The sequence below is a fragment of the Temnothorax curvispinosus genome, unplaced genomic scaffold (assembly GCF_003070985.1).
Source record: "Temnothorax curvispinosus isolate PA1 unplaced genomic scaffold, ASM307098v1 QBEX01010810.1, whole genome shotgun sequence".
In the NCBI taxonomy this organism is placed as follows: domain Eukaryota; kingdom Metazoa; phylum Arthropoda; class Insecta; order Hymenoptera; family Formicidae; genus Temnothorax; species Temnothorax curvispinosus.
The window spans coordinates 420,320-439,838 of NW_020220590.1; the positions used below are offsets into that span (position 1 = coordinate 420,320).

General features: G+C 45.3%; 2 protein-coding genes across 8 annotated transcripts; one reads left to right on the top strand and one right to left on the bottom strand.

The window, feature by feature from the left end:
• Positions 1–28: 28 nt before the first annotated feature.
• Positions 29–14,391, bottom strand: LOC112460804 (leucine-rich repeat serine/threonine-protein kinase 1). Of its 5 annotated transcripts, none has more exons than XM_025025678.1 (5): positions 14,075–14,391; positions 12,836–12,932; positions 12,639–12,720; positions 2,306–12,173; positions 29–1,866 (listed from the first exon to the last, which is right to left on the bottom strand). In XM_025025678.1, the coding sequence occupies exon 4, from the start codon at positions 12,163–12,165 to the stop codon at positions 4,699–4,701; it is 7,467 nt and encodes a 2,488-aa protein (XP_024881446.1). In that variant the 5' UTR covers positions 12,166–12,173; positions 12,639–12,720; positions 12,836–12,932; positions 14,075–14,391; the 3' UTR covers positions 29–1,866; positions 2,306–4,698. The 5 variants fall into 5 exon arrangements, with proteins under 5 accessions (XP_024881446.1, XP_024881443.1, XP_024881448.1 ...); XM_025025675.1 differs by having other exon boundaries at positions 2,306–12,199; XM_025025680.1 differs by having other exon boundaries at positions 12,635–12,720.
• A 230-nt stretch (positions 14,392–14,621) lies between these two features.
• On the top strand, positions 14,622–19,037 carry LOC112460806 (mediator of RNA polymerase II transcription subunit 6). 3 transcript variants are annotated; one of them, XR_003041487.1, is made up of 7 exons: positions 14,622–14,803; positions 14,883–15,042; positions 15,128–15,302; positions 15,443–15,692; positions 15,799–15,885; positions 17,924–18,166; positions 18,478–19,037. XR_003041487.1 is itself a non-coding variant. In XM_025025685.1 (6 exons), the coding sequence occupies exons 1-5, from the start codon at positions 14,767–14,769 to the stop codon at positions 15,876–15,878; spliced, it is 702 nt and encodes a 233-aa protein (XP_024881453.1). In that variant the 5' UTR covers positions 14,622–14,766; the 3' UTR covers positions 15,879–15,885; positions 17,924–19,037. The 3 variants fall into 3 exon arrangements, 2 of the variants coding, with proteins under 2 accessions (XP_024881453.1, XP_024881454.1); XM_025025685.1 differs by having other exon boundaries at positions 17,924–19,037; XM_025025686.1 differs by having other exon boundaries at positions 14,625–14,797; positions 17,924–19,037.
• Positions 19,038–19,519: the final 482 nt, after the last annotated feature.

Sequence of the window (19,519 nt, forward strand, 5' to 3'; positions counted from 1 at the left end):
TATAATATAAATAAATAACAAAAATTGATTATTAAATAAAATTTTTATTGTATAAAATTGAAAAAAAAAGAGAATTACACGGTGTTTCCGCATTCACAGCATATTTTCGCTATATGTTCTTTGCACATAGCCTTGTTACATCTTAGGCACTTGTAAAAAGTTTTACGGTCCAGAGAACTGGGACACAAATTACAGCGTTTTTGTTTTGCCATTTTATTATCAACAAACTCATCTCTTACGTCCATTTCCTCTGGTAAATCGCGCGCCTCCAAAAAATCTTTAATCATACTACGCAGATTTGATCGCAACGTAGGAGTAGCTAATCTTTTAATTAGCGTAGGTTTTACAAGTTGCATAGAAAGTTCCATTATATATTCCATTCTTCTCATTGGAGTGTTACTTTGATTTAGATTGTAAAGGACAAAAGAATTTACACTAGCTTGATCTAACATACCATAAAATGATCTAAGAGGCCACCTAAAAGTTTTTCTAGCTGTAGTGTACTGGTGACATTTGAAATCGAAGCAATCTGTGCCGCCCTTTGTCTTATTATAGAACTCAATCATTTCCGGCTTTCCCGATTCTTCATTAACTTTGCCCGTTTCATGAATAGAAGATATAACTAATACAATCTCTTTCTTTTTAGGATTATAAGAAAGCAACGTTTTATTATCTAAATAGCAAAATCGGATGTTCGGTGTATCTTTCGATACACTTTTGAATTGAGCTGGTATTTCTCGTTTATTTTTTTTTATTGTTCCTATCAGAGACAAATTATAGTCTTTTTTCATCATTTCTAAAAGCGAATATGAAGTAAACCAGTTATCACAAGTTATGTTTCGCTCAGTGTTATAAATTGGTTCGCTTACTTTTCTTACATAGTAAGTTGGAATAGGTTCACCTTCTAATCGATCGGTTACAGTTCCACAGTAAGGAATCGCATTGATCATATAATGTGTACTCGCATCGTTCAATGATATAATTTTTAAACCATATTTATCTGGTTTTGAAGGTATGTACATTTTGAAGATACAACGACCTCGAAAGGGAAGTAACTGTTTACCAATAGTAGTATTAGTGCTTGGTTCATAATTATCCATGCAGTTTTTTATAAACAAATCCCAAATTTCTCTTATGTGTGTAAAACGATCATTTACTTTCCTTTCAGCTCGTGTATTTTTATCGTCAAAGCGTAAACAATCTAGTATAAATGTAAAGCGGTTTCTCGTCATAGTAGCTTTGAATAAAGGCATGCAATGAACGCCACACCAATTGATAGTTTTACATTTACTTGATTTATGAACACCAGCATAATATAACAATCCAAAAACAGATTTTAATTGAACTATATCGATCGGTTTGTGAACTGATGTGTCAATCCTTGTGTTATTTTCTTTGAGCACATCGATCTGTCTACTTATTTCTTCATTGGTGTGTATTACAATAATATCAAGTATTTCATCGGAAAATAAAACACTCCATGCTTCAAGTGGAGTTTTAGCGTTCATTGCATTACCTTTAGTCGCAGGCTCATACAAAATTTGTGACCTACCTCTCTGCTCCGGTGCAGAGAGAGACCATTTGTGCCCGCTTTTGGAGCGCAGGTATGAGGGTCGGCCTCGTTTGCGGGGAGGGCCTGTTGTTTGAGCTGCTGCAGACCCTTCGCTTGCCAGTGACTCTTCATCTGCTTCATCTTCATCAGCGTCACTTTCCGAAGCGTGGGAACTTTCCTCTTCTTCGTTCTCGGCGTCATCGGTGTCGCTGGCGTTTTCAATTACACTCTCATCCTCGGTTTCTCTGTATAATTTTTCGAGAAATGCAACACTCCGAGTTCTCCGACGCGATGCCATTTTCACAAAAAAAACTCTGCAATGATAAATCGTAAAAATAAATATTAGAAATCGTTATCGACGCATCGTACGAAGAGTTATGCTAAAGAGTAGCACAACTCTTCGAGAAATAACGTGCATGCACGGATACGTAAAGCCCCTTGCACAATGCCAGACAACAGGCAATAGGAACAGGAAATAACCAAAAAATCGTTAATTACAACCTAAAAAGTTCGAATGCTATGATTGGTTGGCAACAAGTAATAGGCACAAAATTTCCAACGTGACGGAAACTCTGTGTCTATTGCCTGTGTCACTGTTTATTCTGCATTTATACATGATTTCTGATTTCTATTCCCTGTTCCTATTGCCTGTTGCTTGGCATTGTGCAAGGGGCTTTATGCTGGTATGCTACAGAGCATTATTTTGAGGTTAGAATGCACAAAAGTATATTAAAAATAGTAAATTATACATACCAGAATACTCTACTGCAGCAAATACTAGAAAAACACAAATTTTTTTTTTTAAACACGGATTTTGTAACGTTCCGTACGGACTAGGTGTAGACTACCCGAGTTTAATGATGCAATAGCGCTAATAGCGCGCTCCTCGAATGCAGCCCTTGTAGCTCCCTCAAAGATTTTTTCCCCCCCGGTACGGACCTACACCATTCACTTCCTTTGAAATGGCGCTACTTTCAAAATTCGCTCGGGCTACGCTAACCCAGTCCGTACCCTGAGGGTTAATTGCATTCATACATTGTTGCGGAACTGGATAGATATGTAACGAACTAACGAGTCTCTTAACTCAACAACAGTGTTTATATTTCGTGACAATCAATACATTAAATAACAATGAGTTCCTGCAAAGTTATAACTTACGTCGATGAGTACGAGATGAGAACCATAGTAATCCTCACGTGATAAGTAAACGTGAATGTACAATGATGCACTTAATGTACGGAGATCAATCGCGTAGAATTCTCAATCGCGATAATTACGTATCGTCGCAGTAGATTACGTTTTGTTGCAACATTATATAATCATCCGCCATATTCCAAGGCATACTTAATAATAATTGAATAGGGCGATACGTAATTTCTAGCTCTTTCACAACAGTCGTATAGAAAAAAAGAGGATACAAGCTGCGTATATCACTGTGGTTTCGCTTCGCGCGCTGCAGGTACGAGTATAATTAAAAAAAATAAATATAAAACGCGCTATATAAACTAAAAATATTGCATCACTGCACCGAACGCGCCGGTTCGAGAGTAACAGTCAAAAGTACGCATGTTACATATTGAAAATTCTCCCAGCCGACCACATTACATTTCTTAATAAATATCCATTTAGCCCTTTAAATGCCGTTTCTCGTTTAAATGCGTTACGGGCGAATTAAATGTGCAAGTTGTATTACATCGTTATCTTCTATTTTCATTTTACTGCTGTAAGAGCTAATAAAAATCCCGAACGCTTAGCATGGAAAGGAACAAATATCTGGCAAGCAAAATAAAATTTCTAGCAAATATCCTGAAGGATTTCTTGTCGATAAGCGCAATTAAAGAGCGTCATAATTGAAAAAAAAATATAACAGTTTTGTGACAATATTTTACGTTCTCTCTTTCGCTGAGTATTTCATATCACATCGATTACTTTTTGGGATACACTGATCGTTCCCGTGTAATTAAATCGTGGATCAGAAATTTAATGATTTCATTGAGCAAGACGCTTCTGTGTGTGTGTAAGTGTGGTCTTGTATCTTCCTAGTGTTACATTGTAGTAAATTAATGTTAATCTATTTATACATCAAGTCCCACAACCTTCGGTTCGATTAGACTTAATATCTATAAAATTCGCAGTACGGCTCGAAAGATATTACTTTGGACGTGATGTAACTGAATCGTAGAGAGAGATACGCGAGTATGGTTTAGAAATCGTATTTCTATATCGACTCAAGATTACGACGTTAGCGTCAGCAGTAAAACTTATCGAAATCTTAACACTAACGGTATTATAAAAGGTAATTGATGGTGCTAAAAATAGTTCTTTGATATCGAAAACAGCTCAGTTAATATCAGTTGAGGATATTCGAAAAATGTTTTCCTTCCCCTTTGTCCCATGTTTTGCAGTGACGAAAAACAGATTGCATTAATATTCCTCTCTCCCCTTCCGTTATATAAATACTTAAATAGCGTGACTCTCATAGAGTCCGATTATACTTATGCAAGCGAAAACGTACGTTAAAATACCGTTAGACTATTTGCTTATGACTTAGTTTTATACAAAATAAGAATGTTTCTCTTATATACTTGGTAATGCTGTAACTTGGACGAACGAAAGAACATCAGCTTACAGCCTGTGATGCATTATTACAGGGTGCTCATTAATAAGCGTGCCTGCGGGAGCGCTATGAGACCTGCAACGTCATTCTCTTCTCCAATTTTTCACAATTTATTTCCCGTAAGCACGCTTATTAGCGTAATCAACATCCCTTATATGCTAGGTACTATAATATTGGACGTATAAGATTCACTGAGCCCACATATTGCTCCATTGAACTTCGCACCACTTAAGCACTTCCGGTATTATACTGCCAAAGAAGAGTATCCTGCGGTCCCATCACAATGATTTATAACACCTGGTATATTGGCACCGAATCTTATTACAACGAAAACTTCTTTTCACCAGCATTTATTGAAAGGACACTGAGCCAAACTAGACCCAGCTTCTCACTGCGCATTCAGCTTTAAATGTAGCTTACTTGTGTGTATCGTTATCTTTGTGTAAGTCAGACGGATCGCGTGTAACGCTAACAAAAAAACGGTTGCTAAATGCACCTGAGAATGTGGATCTTACGATCGCCGGGGGAATCAAGCTGCCGACCAGTTCTCCGATCGCCACAGCAGGGTGTACATGCCGTGCCTGAGCTCCTCGTTCTCCAAAGTCTTCAGCGGGAAGTCGGTGTACCGCGTGATCAGGCTGCGATATCCCTGGCCGACGGTCGCCAGCACCGTCTTCCTCTTGTCGGCGGACTTGAGAGACACGATCTGACAGACTTTGCCCTCAAACGGCCGGAACACGGTGACGGGACGTAGGGTGCCGCACTCGGCAACGACGATGCAGCCCCAGGTGGTGCCGATATACAACTGACCATCGCTGGCCTCGAGCGCGGTCACCTGGCACTTCTCTGTCGACAGGTTTTCCTCGATGGCGATGGACTTGAGGCTCTCGGAGCACGGCACCAGCTTAGACATATCGAGCTTATTGACGATTTGCCGGCTGTCGACGTCCCACTGGTACACCACGCAGCCCGGATACGTGTACGAGAAAACGAAGCTCTCGGTCGCCGCGCCGATCAGGTATGTGGCAAAGAGATTCCTCATTGCGGCATCGTTGGCAGCCCCGGTGCAGTGAGACAGCTGCGTTGTGTCAATTAGATTGCCATCCTTCAACGTGTAAACGGATATCCGGCCATAGCTCTGACCAGCCCAGAGCTCCAGGACGCGTCTCTTCCGGCAGACCGCGGCAAGCGAGTAGGTCTTGACATCGGCACCTTGGCGCGTCGTTTCCGTGCCAGCGCTGCCGCCGGTGACCTCCGTCTTCCTCATCTGCGTGAACGAGTTGGACAGCAAAAAGATTCGGCCGCTGTGCAAGGCTATGGCAAACTGCTTCAGCTGCTCCAGATGGATCAGCCCGACCACCTTGGACTCCTTGCTGTGATCCGCTTCCAGACTGTAGCTGGCCACGCAGCCAAAGTTGCCGCACAGATAAACGTGCACTTGGCCGGCGTTGTCGCCGATCCAGATATAGCCGTCCACGCCGCACATGGCATACGGTATCACCGGCGTCTCGATGCGCACGTGGCGCAGCCAGCCTTTCTGGGTGCCCAGCAGCATGTCCACCTCGCCGTTATTGTGCCCGAACCAGATCTCGTCACCGTTGAGATTGTCCGTCGCATCGTTCTGCCCGCTGTTACCGCAATTGGTCATGGTGACCGCCGTCACTTGCGTGCGTTCCGTCAACAGGGTGACGTCTATCAGATGCGTGAACTCGGGCGCGGAGGCGATCGAGACGATCTGACTGGCGGTCGGCCGATCCTTCGGGTTCTGCGCCCAGCATATCACCATCAAATCGAGCGCGTAGCATGGATGGAAAGTCTCACGGTACATGATCGGCGGTCTACCGCCCTCCAGGATGCATTCCTTCACCGCCTCGTGGCCCTCGAACGGTTGGCGCAGCGTGATAAGCTCGTAGATGAACATGCCAAACGAGAACGAGTCCACCTTCTCCGTGTACTCCTCCTCGCCGTTGTATCTGATGATCTCAGGCGCCATGAAGCCCTCTGTGCCACCGAAACCCTTCGCTCCCGTAGGCAGCGTCAGTCTCGAGATACCGTAATCGGCGACTTTGACGTGCACCGGGTCTGGATTCTCCTGAAACGGCAACGGCATCTGCCACACCAGCACATTCTCTGATTTGAGATCGCGGTAAATAACGTGCTGTTGATGTAGGTACTCCACCGCCTTGGCGACCTGAAGGATTATCGCCTGAAGCGTGTAGGGATCCAGCTTAGCCCCGGAGCGACGATAGTTCTTCAAGACGGCGTCCAGCGCACCCTGAGGCGCTAAATCCAGCACGAGAGCTAAAGGACTGACGACTATACCGATCAGCGGCACGATATTGGCGTGCCTGAGCGTTAGCAAAATATTGAGCTCTTGACGCGCCATGCAATACGCCTTGCAGGCATACTGCAACGGGTCACGGTCCCACTTGCTCTGTGACGCCTTGTACGCGAGGATCGCCGACTGCGTGGAGTTCGGGCCCGGCGAGACTGGTTGCAACATCTTGATGGCCACGTCGGCGCGAACGTGCGTGCCGGGCAGTCGGCAGTTACCGCGAAAGACGAAGCCGAAGGCACCGCGACCTAGCAACTTGCCCCGCTTCAAGTCCTCCGACTTGATCAGATGCTTGGCACCCAAATCCATGAAGATGATGTCTGGCGCGACGTGCGACAGTGGGATCTCCGAATGCCTCGGGCAGCTGATGGGTTTATTGCTGTACGCCGCCAATATGCACTCCTCCACCATCCAGGAATACGCAAGAGTGTTTTCGGAATGCGAGGAACTCTGCTGTTTCGACATGTCTGGATGCCCCTCGAGCGACGGCATTCTGCTGGACGTCAGACTGTCATAACCGACGCCACTGTCGCCGTCGGACTTGTAACTGTCCTGGCTCTGTCTCTCGGTACGATTTACGGCGCAGTACTTCTGAATGTCCTCGATCAACCGGCCATCGCTGTCGCTCGACTCGCCGTCACCGTTCTCAGTGTTGCCGAGCAAACAGCGCGGACACGGTATCAACCTTGTGACCAGTAATTTACCCTCCGACGTGTGGACGAAACGTGTGCCCAGTGTAGGATACCAATCTTCCAGCAGGATGTCGATGTGATCAACGATCAGTGCCATTAACTGCGGTATGCTTTCCGGCCGTGGCTCCACCACAATCGCTTGGTAGCCCATCGGCTCCTCGTCCACGGAATCGGACATGATGGGCTGTTTGATCACCAGAGTGTCTACCGGGAACCAAATCTCTAAGATAGCAGAATTCTTCAGGTCTACCGTGCACCAAATACCATCTTGTTTCAACTTGAACTTAAACTGCCTGTAATCATACGGTGAATTTTTCAGATTATAACAGACTTCCTTCAAACGTAGCAATGTGATGCCCGAGTATCGCAGCTCGATTCCCGTCTGCCAGAGCACCCATTCAGCCTGTAGATCCAATAGACTAGCGAAAATGTTGTCGTCGACAAAGTCCTTGAACGGCGCCAGGAACGACATGACGATATCAACGATGGTGTCGTCCGCGAGGATACGAGTGATCAGTCGGGACCAAAATCCGCTGGGGAAATACGACATGAGCAACAATCTAGTAACGGAGCAATCGGGTTGTGATCTCGATGTGAGCACGCATTCAGCGTTATTTTTATTGTCACTGGTTGGTGCACCCAGGCACGCAAACATGGGCGATGTAATCTTCTTCGCACGTACGTGCCAGCCGCGCGTCTTCACCGGTACCTTGATGATCTGATTATTGCGCAGAATATCCTCTTCGGTCGGTAAGAGGGACGGTATCAACAGCGTACGGCAGTCCCATGTCAAAGCAACCTCGAATTTGTTGAGTAAACTAACAATATAGCCCTGGGTGTCGATCGATGATATCGTAGAGGACTTAAATACATGTTGGATATCGTCCAGTTTCATTATACCTGATCTGGCGAACGGATTGATCTCCCGTATGGTGACTACGTGGGCCAGCATGTCGCAGAGCCATTGCGGATCTAAGAAATAGAGATCTTTCAAAGTGGCGTCGTCATAATGCAAAATTATACCGTTCTCGTGAAGGAACAACGTCGCCTGATGTAACTCGGCGGGGTCTCTGAAGGATCTATGTAACTTTTGAAGCTCGTTATTGACGGCTGCGTAATATTGATCGGCCTTTAGCACCGGGTCCAGGCCAGATAGCTTTCTGTCGTGCGCCAGTTGGATTACTACATCTTCCAGTGCTAGGTAACTCGCCGGAACTTTTTGCTCCAGCAATAGTTCCTTGCTGCCAGGCGATCTCAAACTGAAGACAACGTCGTAGACGAGGTTGCACAGCATCTTGATGTTGTGACGCGTCTTGCAGCTCACCTCGATCGTCTCCATGACTTTGGGCAGACCGCACTTCTCGGCATCGACAACGTTGATGAATTTATCGCGTATGTACTGTTGCAGACCCTCGCTATGCTCATAGGAAACGTCGTAATGCGTGCCGACAATGATAACCGGGGAGTTGGGCGCTCTGCTCTGAATGTTCACCAGCCACTGAAAGATCTCGGAGACGCCTTTGAAGCCGTCTGTGATCCGCCACACGACCAGATACAGACTGCGCTTTGATAGGAAATACTGATGCGTCGCGTAGTACTCGCGCTGACCGCCGAAGTCCCAGGTTCTGAAGTAGACTGGCCCGTGGGACGATTGTCCGCGTACTTTCTTCTCGTAAATCCAGTCGCCGATGTCCACGCCCACGGTCGAGATGGTCGTACCCTTGGCGGTCTTCGCGTTGATATTCTTGTTGCCCATCCGCTTGGCCCAGTGTTCGGATGCCTTCTTCTTGTTCGGCACTTCACCCTCCTGCCGTAATTGCTCCAGCAGACTTGTCTTGCCGATCCCCTGAATACCGACGATCATCAGTTTCATGCGCGCGTACGCCTTTGCGTCCTCCAAGATCGACTTCAGGTAACCGATCACGTCCATCGTCTTGTATTTCTTCGACTCGATCATCGACTTGAGCGGCTCCTGCAACCGGCAACCCTGCGTGTTCAAATTCCACAGACGACCCAGCAGACCCATCTGTGGCGGCAACTCGACGATATCGTAGTTGCCGCTGATATTCAGCACCGACAGATTGTTCAGCTCGTAGATGTTGTGCGGTATCTCGCGCAGTTGATTATTGCTGATGTCCAACATACTGACATTGGGAAAGAGCAAGTACAGTTTTGATCCGGGATGTCCAATCTTCGAGTCTCTATCCGAATCCCCACGTTCTTCCTCCAAACACGGCATCTCGCCGTCGTCGCACGACGTCAGCTGGATGCGATTCAGCAAATTGTTCGCCAGTATCAGGGTGCGCAGGTTCTCCAGTCGTAGATGCCGCCTATGCACGCACACCGACTGCAATACGATATCACGCATCGACGCGGGTGTCTGCCTGTTGCTGGGCACAATACCCGGCGACTGTGCGTTGACAGCCGGACAGTAGCAGGCCGTATTCGCTTGCTCCATGCTGTCGGAACTGTCGACCTGCGGCAGACTGGGCCAACGTGAGATCTGATTGTTTGACAGGTCCAGCTGTTTCAGACTCGCCGGATACGAGGTAATGTGGCTCATCGAGCGCAGCGAATTGTACGCCATGTTCAGCCGCACCAGGCTCACCGCCAAACATGGTAGCGCCACGGGGATGCTGTTGAAGAGATTATGCGCCAGATTCAACGACGCTAGCACTGACTTGTTGCCATTCTCCGTGTCGTCGGTCATCCTCTCTGATACTTGAACCGAGCTGGTCCACACGTGTGGCCGTTCCATTTCGATCACCTGCGCGTTTGCGATCTTCGTGAACGAGTCGAATTCCATGGACTCTATTCGCGGTATAACAGCTAATCCGCGGAAGATAGTGCCGTTCTGCTGCGCTTCGTCACCTCGTTGCGGCTTCCTCAGGACGTTCTGCGACGCCTGGCTAGGCAGATCGCGCAGCAGATTGAACGACGCGTTCAGTTCCTTCAGTTTGGGCGCGCGCCACAGATTCTGCGGCAGACACTGCAGCTTGTTATTGGACACGTCCATGATCTCGAGTGCCGGTAAGTTCATGATAAATTCCGGCAGCTGCTCCAGTCGATTGTCTTGCAGGTACATCTCCTCTAGAACCGGGCACAGCTTATCCTTCGGATTCTTCGAGTCGGCCGTGAGGGTGTCGATCTTGTTCTGTGCCATGTTGAGGTACCGCAGGCTCTGCAAATAGAACATGGTGGACGGTACGGTGGTGATGGAGTTGTGAGAGATATCGATTCGCGTGATGGCGTACAACACCAGGTCATTGTTTTTCGGGCTCAGTTTCTTGTTAACATGCAATACTGCGTCGATCAACCACTGCAGCCGGATCTGCGAGAGACGACACTGCTGGTTGTGCCAATTGATCATCGTGGGTGTCTTCGGGAACAGAGCGGAATAGGTGACGTGGCCGAAGGACGATAGAGCGGAGAAGTGCGAACTCTGCGTGCACTCGGTCATCGCTTTCTTGTTGATCTTGTACTCGGAGTCCGGATACGCCTTAATCGACAATAGTTTCGCGGTCAACGCCTCGTCGCGATTCTGCGCAGCAATCTTAAGCGCCTTGCACTCGTTGTCGACAGCGCCGTGCTTCAACAGTAGGTCCGCGATTTTCACATCGCGATTCTGACACGCAATCGTTAATACGTTCGAGTAACTACCGTCGGGATCGCTCTGATCGTACGGGACTTTGACAGGCAGCTCGAGATTGGCGCCTGCCTGAAGAAGAGAGTTCACCACCTCGGTATGTCTGCCCCTGACAGCCACGTGCAACGCCGTTTCGCTGCCGTTGTTGCAGTAGAGATCCAGATTCACCGGATATATCATTTTATCGTCCTTCTTGTCAGTGGGCGCCTTGCTGCGGAAATTCAGCGACGACATCAGCCTCTGAATACCGCTGGAGATCTTGCGCTTCGATACCGGGAGTTGCTGCGCGCCACTCACGCCATCCTCCTCTTTGGTCATCCTCGCCTTCACCCGGTAACTCAGGAGCAGCTCGACGCACTTGACACTGCCCAGCATACTAGCTATGTAGAGCGCGTGTTGGCCAGTGACGTCCTGCGCGTTAATGTCGAACGGTAGATCGTACTCGAATTCGCCGGACGGATCCTTGTAGCGTTGGTAGACGTGCTGCGGATACTCAAACTTGAGCAGCGCATCGATCACCAGGTGATGGCCGTTTATTGTCGCCGCATGAATCGGTAACCAGCGCTCCACCGTGAACTGTTGCGTCTGCTTAGGAAAGTGCCGGAGCAACAACTCGACGATCTCCAGCTTGCCGTGATAACACGCTATGTAGAGCGGACAGTACTTGGTTACCGGATGGCTCCTGCAGTCAGCGCCGTGGTCCAGCAGCAGCCGAACGATGTCCTTGTGACCGCTCTCGCAGGCGACGAAGAGCAGCGTGTTGGCGCCGTTCGGCGCCATGTTCACCACGCATTCCAGATCGGTCGACAGACCCTGGATGATGTTCCGGGTGGCCACGGTATCACCCTGAATACAAGCCGCGCGTAAGGAAGCGTGGGTCGCCTGTTTCGCGAGCTCGTACTTCTCGGCCGCCGCTTTTAGAAGGTGGATGCAGGAGTCGTGGTTGCCCTTCTCAGCGACGTCGAGAGGCTTCAGGCCGTCGTCATCGCGGATCATGAGATCCGCGTCGAAGTTCAGCAGCTTCTCCACGTTGCCGGCGTGGCCGTGCTCCGCGCAAACGTGCAGCGGCGTACGATGATGACCGCGGGGGCCGCAGGTGACGTTCGAGTCGGCTCCGGCAGTCAGCAAAACGTCCAGGCAACGGGAGTTATCCGTGATCGCGGCTGCGTGCATCGGTGTCCTGCCCCACGAGTCCTTGCTGTTGATATACTGGGCGTGCTCGCCACGCAGCAGGTCCTCCAGCAGCTCAGCGTTATCCCAGAGCGCGGCCTGGTGCAGCAACCGGCCCGGGAAGTCCTCGTCAATTGGCGTATAGTCCTCCATCGCGGAACCTGCGAGATACGTCGCATTCGAGAATCTGTTCGACAGCGAAAAATGCAACAATTGAAGAGCTTACTCTTTAGAATTCTTTTACATTCGTTAAAAGAAAAATGAAAGAAATATAAAATTATGCAATTTAAAAAATATATAATTTAGTACGGTTTGGAAATAAGCTCTTCGGTTTTCTCCTCAATTTTTTTTCCTTTCGTTATTAGCCAATTGAATTACTCAACATTACCGACATTATCTTTTTATTGTATGGTTATTATTTATTATATAGCTTATATACGGCACGCTATCGTTAATGAAAGAATCTTTTAGCGAAAGAAAATGTATTCCATACATTCACATAAATTAACAAATATTGGAAGGAAACAGTTGTTTGCGATCCTACATAAATGACGAGAGTAGAGACGGATTTCTCCAATTAAGATCTATAGATTAGTAGTTATTAATGTAATTAGAAATGTACCTACAAATCTTGTTTATGACCCCGTTACATGGCTGCTATCGCTAATGCCATTTCTCTCGGTTTCATCATCCCCTCCGGAGTGCATTCTGCAAACGCATTGAATATAAATCAAATAAATTGAATAATCGAATAAAAATTGAATGTAAATCGAGCTGCCAATTTATAAATATCAATTCTCTCTAAACATTACACGACGCTTACCTCGCTAACACGCCGCAGATCAATGCACCGTAGCCGAACCGCGTCGCTCGAGAAATTAAATCCGGACTCACGTCGGCTCGATGAGGCTTCGCGAGAGCTGTAATGCGAGCAGGACACTCATTTATTTAATTTGTTGCAATTACAACGAGCAACTTCGAGAAATTTTCGTGCGAAAAAACTAATCAATCTCTTTTCTATAAAAAAAATTCTTTGTTGTTCAATTGAAAAGGAAAGTAACAATGTCACGCGAAAATGAGAGAGTTTACCGTGGTTTACCGGTTTGACGATTCAGATTAGATCAATTAGATCTGACAAGTAAACAAACAAAAATGTCCTACTTTAGAAAAACGAAATAAATGTTTCGATACATAAACAAAAAAAAAATAAAAAAAAAATCGCGATATGTATTCGAAAAAAAAAAACGCCGATTCGTCGTTTCAATAATAAAGCAAATTGTCAGTCGCGCAAAAGCCAAATGTCAGAATCGATCTCTCTGTAAAAACAATCCTTCACTGTTTAATTAAAAGCGAAAGTAAATGTCACAGTAAATAACACGAGCTTATCGGTTCAACGATCCAGTTTAGATCGATAGAGTTAACAAGTAAACAAGCGAAACTTCCACCTTTAAAAGAATGGAACAAAACTTTATAGTTGTAAATCGTTCGACAAAAGAAAAGCAGCGGGTTTAACAAATGGGCTGTCATTTCTCGCACACGCTCGCGATTCTCTTTCCCGAGCGCGTGTCGCACATTCGCGGCAGGGGACGGAGGGAGGGGGAGGGAAGAGCTGTCACGACAGTTTTCTAACCTTCATGTTTAATTGCTCGTGAATCCAGGAGGGCGAGGGGGAGCGAGGGAAAACGGTTATGAAAGCGATGCATTGATAGAGCGTCGCGATTAAGCGAATGTGAAACTCCAGCGTCCGATAAATCGAAATCAAGTAGACAACAAAAACTCCCACGCGCGTTCTCGCGTCGTGAAAATCGGAGCGGCGTGGATTCTCGCGGTAGTTTTTCTGCCTGCAAAGTGAGATGCGTGCAAAAAAAAAAAAAAAAACTCGTGGACGTGGTGGACGGCTCGTCATCGTGACAGCGCGCAAAAAAACCTGCGAATCAGCTGACGAGCCGCGCGGCGTCGATTAATTCGACGCGATTATATCGTCGGCCAGGTTCCTCCCCCCGGGGGGGGATTTCTCGGCGAATCTTCCCCGAAGAGTACCTCGACGCCGCGGTTCATTTACCTTTTTCATTTAACGCGCGAGCCGGTGGCCGCGTCTCGGGGAATCAGCGACGGCGAAGCGTCGTCCGTCGCGGGGAGACCTCGCGCGCGTTTTCCACGGGGACCAGGGAATCGCGGTCACATCGCGATGATCGAGCCGGGGTCTGCGGGTCCAGGTGACACTCGTGAAAAGACATTCCCTGTCACGCGCCGCTGACAGCCTCCGAAAACCGCGAACGGAACGGCGAACAAAATGTAACTGAACGGACCTGTCACTCCTGTCAGATGTCAGGCTACATGGACTACGTCGCGCAACGGCGCGCACCGAAACACCGAAGCCCGAGGGTAGATATGTTCGCCTTTTATTTGGGAATCTAGCATACTAGCGCCACGAACGTGTATGTACGTTGAACTGCGTAGTCACGTTCGCGAATAATTTCCCTACGATAAAGAAAGCATTATTGGCGCAAGACAATTGCGAAAGTAATTTTACCTATAGCAGGTACTAAGGAAACTTGAAGAAACTTTGTTATCGATTATACATATGACTGAAGGGAAGATGTCGGTACGCCGGTAGGTGCGTGAGGATCGATGTAAACAGAATGCTGAAAAGAAGAATGACACATGTGACGGAAATGTGATTAATATAAATACGTTATAGCGCGGACTGCAATTATTTTGCACAAATTTTGCAATTTCCATTGAGTGGATGTGATGATGATGCCCGGAAAAACTCCGGTACAAGGTAAAGGTCTATGATCTTTCATTATCATCTCTGCCGGGATCAATACTTAACAGACTTGATAATTCCCGTTGTTCTCCTCTTGTAGAGAATCCTTTGGGCCTGTCTTGGCACGACAGCGCCTGGATTCCGGTCCTTAATCCGAGCAACATTATGGACTACTTCTCGGAAAGGAGCAATCCATTCTACGACAGAACTTGCAACAATGAGATAGTTAAGATGCAGCGTCTGAGTCCCGATCAGTTGACGTAAGTCTCGTCGAGAGATTTGGCTGGCAAATTAAATGGTCAAACGTGATTATCGTTAGGCATATTTATCACGGCTATTTTCCAGCAATATGACCGGCTTGGAGTACATTCTGTTGCACGTACAAGAGCCGATCCTATACGTGATTAGAAAACAACACAGGCATTCGCCAACTTTAGCATCGCCAGTTGCCGATTACTACATCATAGCCGGCGTTGTGTACCAAGCTCCAGATTTAGGATCCGTCGTGAGTTCTAGACTGGTGAGCGAGATAAAATGTACATTTGAAATTTTCAAGATGCTAGGCTGCCATCGGAATATTTTCCGTATCTTCCTTAGCACGGTATATGTTTGACGGTGTCATTTTTAGATTGTCATACTTAAAAGATGTATCTTGTGTAGTTGTCCACAGTTCACCACCTACAATCCGCCTTCGACGAAGCAAGTTCCTGCTCTCGATATCATCCGAGTAAGGGCTATTCCTGGGACTTCAAGAATGGCAAGGCCTTGGCCGCCAAGAAGGAAACGCCGGTGCGCGAGGAGCCTAGCTCATTGTTTCAGCGGCAGAGAGTGGATATGTTACTCGCGGAGCTCACTCGTAAATTTCCCTTACCGGTGCCAAAGCCAGTGCACCAAGCAGTGACAGAAGCTTGTACGTAGCTTGTGTAGCTTATATTCTTTTATTTGATCTTTTATTTCTAATTTTAATATTATTTTAATACTATTCAGTATCATTGATTCTTTCTTTGTTATTTCAGCCGTAGAGATTAAGCAGGAAGTGAAGACCGAGAAGAAAGACATGAAACCACCACCCGAAAAGAAACCTAGACTGAATTAATAATAAGGTTAGATGTAAAATACATATCAAATTTTTCCACTCGCAAACTCATAGAGAAGATGAGAGAAAGCGTGGCAATTCCGTATTTATATTTAACTAAATATTCTTTCAGTACAGATAATAAAATATTTGTGTGTGTATCTTTAAAATATACTTTATAAACATTATATATATTTTAAGGTATAATAATTAAAATTACTATTTTTGAAAAGGTCTTTCATGCTAATTTTTAACTGTAATTTTGTTAACAAAAATTTTAATAAATTCTGCATTACATTGAAATCATTTATTTTGCAAATAACTTCAGTTACATGTGTAACTTTAAAATATGATATTATGTTTGATCAGTGAAAATTAGAACCGAAATTAAAACTTAAAAAAGAACTAGAAAATTTGCTCAATTTTTACAAATAATCGTTATACAATACAATTTATGAACTCTTATGAATGATATTTTACGAGGTTTAAAAGCAAGGGAGAGAAATGGGCACTTTTGGTTTATGTTAAAGCATGAACTTAAGATGATCCTTGACGATGTTCTGACATCAATTCGCGGTTTTTATTGATCAGGAGAACCGTGCGTTATTTCTTAACTTCACCTTTTACAGTCTGAAAAGATATTTCTGACGATTCTCGTATGATGCAATTAATTAAGCGGGAATTAAATTACAAATATATTTAAAATCAAATTAAATTCAATTCAACTTTAAAAATGTATGCTTTTCATATCAAAATCGCATAGTCTATCATTTAATCTTACAAGTGCTTAATTTTAAGAGGAGAACCTATGAAAATATAAAGAAAATTAACTTTAACTCAATGCGCAGTACAAATATAAAGAAAACTAACTTTAACTGTAATTTAATTCCTGTCTGTAGAGAAATAGATTGGAATGAAGGTAAAAGATAAAACGTGAATAAAAGGTAAAACAATCGCGTCGTTCAATTTGCATGCCGACTCGCTTGCATCTTCAGCTGCGTCCGCGGCGGAGTTATATCTTAAAAAAAAAAAAAAAATGAACCTTTTACATCGCACGGATCGTCGCGTATGTGCCGCGATACGCCGATATGCAATCGGAAATGATATGCGACGCGCGTACATGCGGCAGTTGTCGGTATCTGGAGCAGGACGAGCGGGACGACCGGACGGCGAGCCTCGCGGAGTTCCTGGCGAACTGTCAACACGCGAAATGCAAGGTGGTTCGTCTGGTCCGTCAGCAAATAAGTAAACTGCAGAATATGCAGGTACGGGTCCCCGCATTTCCCGTAATTGGACGCGATCGATCCCTCCGACGCGTCCCCGCACGGGCCGCTAAAATCCATCCCCCGGATCGGTTTGGAGAACCGACGCTCGCTCCGCGTTTTAAGATACACCTCCTACGGGCATCGGAGACGGGCCGCGGGACGCGCGTTTACGTACATGCGCGCGTGTTGATTTTGCTCTTGCACGCGATAATTCGAAGCGTTTGTGCAATTTGCGACGCGACATTTGGAAAAGCGCAAGTGCACCGGAGGAAATTAAACGTATTTCCCAGACAAGTTAAATACAGATAAAAAAATATTAAATATGCTCACGCGGGCAGAAATATCATTCTCGACGCGGGCAAAAAGAACGCGAGAACTTTTTATCGCGAAAAAATGGGGGGGTAGAAAGAGAGCACGGTGTTTAAATTATTCAAATTTGCGCACTGAAAAAGTTATATATAAATACTCTATATTAATTTTTATCAGCTATCATTTTTCTGCGAAAAGTAGGCGAATTTAAAAAAAAAAATTGAGATGGAAATTTAAATAGGATAGATTAATCTTGCAAGTATTCATTTTCCCCTCGCGTCTGACCTTTTCGACTCTTGTGCTACTAACGATTTTATATATCTCTCGGTGTTTCATTTTAATTTACTACATATTTTTGATCGTCGCCTAGAAATATTATCTTTTATTGAGACGTTATAAAATCTCCTGTCGGTACGGAAAGCTAAAAGACTTTTTTCTGGCAATTAGCCAGTCAGCAATTTTATACGAGCCTAGGAAACCTTTTTGCCGTAGTACGAGCGTTTCCGGGAGGCGAGCGATGAGGCGCACGAGAAGATGGGTAACGAAGCTAAAATGCACGAAGCGCTCGACAATGAAGTCCAGGAAGTGTACGGCGAAGTATATGGGCCGTACGACGATCTGCACGTGGTGGAAGGCGAAGTAGAGCAGGCGTCCAACGAATCGCACGACGAACCGTACGAGATGCAGGAAGCAGTTGCAGTCGCGAGGCGAACTGGAGCAACGAACGCAGTAGAGGTGGGAAAAGGACAGATTTTTCTGGCTTTGATTATTCAGAGTTTCTCGATCAATCGGTTATCAATAAAGTAAAGTTGGTTGTAGTTATTAATAAAAATAAAAGTAGGTATATACAAAAGATGCGATGTCGGTTACGCGATACACATAAAATTAACTTAAGAGATTACTAATGTAATCGGAATTATTTGTCTCTAAAGGATGGGATAACCGGTTATGAGAATTATTAGGTATTGTTTGTCACTTTTGGATAAAATTAATAGTTCGGCTCTATTATGTTCCCCGGATGTTCTCTGACAAGCGCGCATGTCTAGAACGCAGCGACCGCATCTTTGCGTCGCGCGGCGTCTCCTGGGGGAGCGGTGGACCGCAAGTGGATGCTGCGGATCCTGGATCGCGTTCGTCATCGAGCGCATCTGATAATGGCGGCGGCTGCGGTCGGCGTGATAGTCTGGACCGCTTTGGTGTACGGTGTCTTCTTGGGCGCGACGGCCTGCGGAAGCGGTCGCACCTGCTTCCGTTCGTCTCTTAAATATGCGCACGCTAAACGCGCGCTGTTTTAACCCTGTAAACCCTTTAACTGTCCATCGATCGTCTCCGTAAACGGGGGTTAAAGTTAACCGAGGTTCACAACCTGTCTCACCTCCGCATCTGCGAGAAGAGATGAAAGATGGTTGACCACCGGCTAGCTTTAATGAAGATTTGCAAGACTCGCTTTGTAGACACATCCTTTTTTTTGCGAAATTATACGAAAAGTGTCCCGGTATATTTGTCTGTCGAGATGTCTTCAGTAAATCCAGATTTTTAACGCCGTCATTTCCAAGAGGCGCGAGACAAAGTACTATTTTAAATGTACTTCATACGTATCTATATACATACATGCTTTGTTTCTATAAAATTTTGAATAAATATCTTTTTGAAATAAATACAATTAAAAAAATAATATTATCCGCAGTCGTTTCTTTTCTTAGAGACTAAAGACTGAATTAGCTATTATACGCGAAAATCTTTCTGCATACAATATTGAAAATAAATTCATATTTTAAAAGCCAGTATCTTTTCATAAAGTCTTTACTTTTTATTATTCTTAAAAGAAATCGCTTGATCTAATTTGATAATCAAGAAGAGAGTTGAGTCTGGACTAATATTATTATGGTAGAAAGATTATAAAGAGGATTATTATAATATTATTATAATTTGATCGGAAGGACGAAATAGATGTGGAGCGTATCCATCATCTCAGTATATCAATATCATTTTTCAAAAACGTATAAATTATTAATAAGACGAATAAGATAAATTGAGGTGAAAATAATTCAGAAAATATATAAATAATGTGCACACATACAGGACAAT

Coding starts and splice junctions, on each gene's coding strand:
- LOC112460806 (XM_025025685.1), top strand. CDS start 14,767: ATGATGATGCCCGGAAAAACTCCGGTACAAGGTAAAG. Junction 15,043..15,127: donor CTGAGTCCCGATCAGTTGAC/GTAAGTCTCGTC, acceptor GCTATTTTCCAG/CAATATGACCGGCTTGGAGT. Junction 15,693..15,798: donor CCAAGCAGTGACAGAAGCTT/GTACGTAGCTTG, acceptor TTGTTATTTCAG/CCGTAGAGATTAAGCAGGAA.
- LOC112460804 (XM_025025678.1), bottom strand. CDS start 12,165: ATGGAGGACTATACGCCAATTGACGAGGACTTCCCGGGCCGGTTGCTG.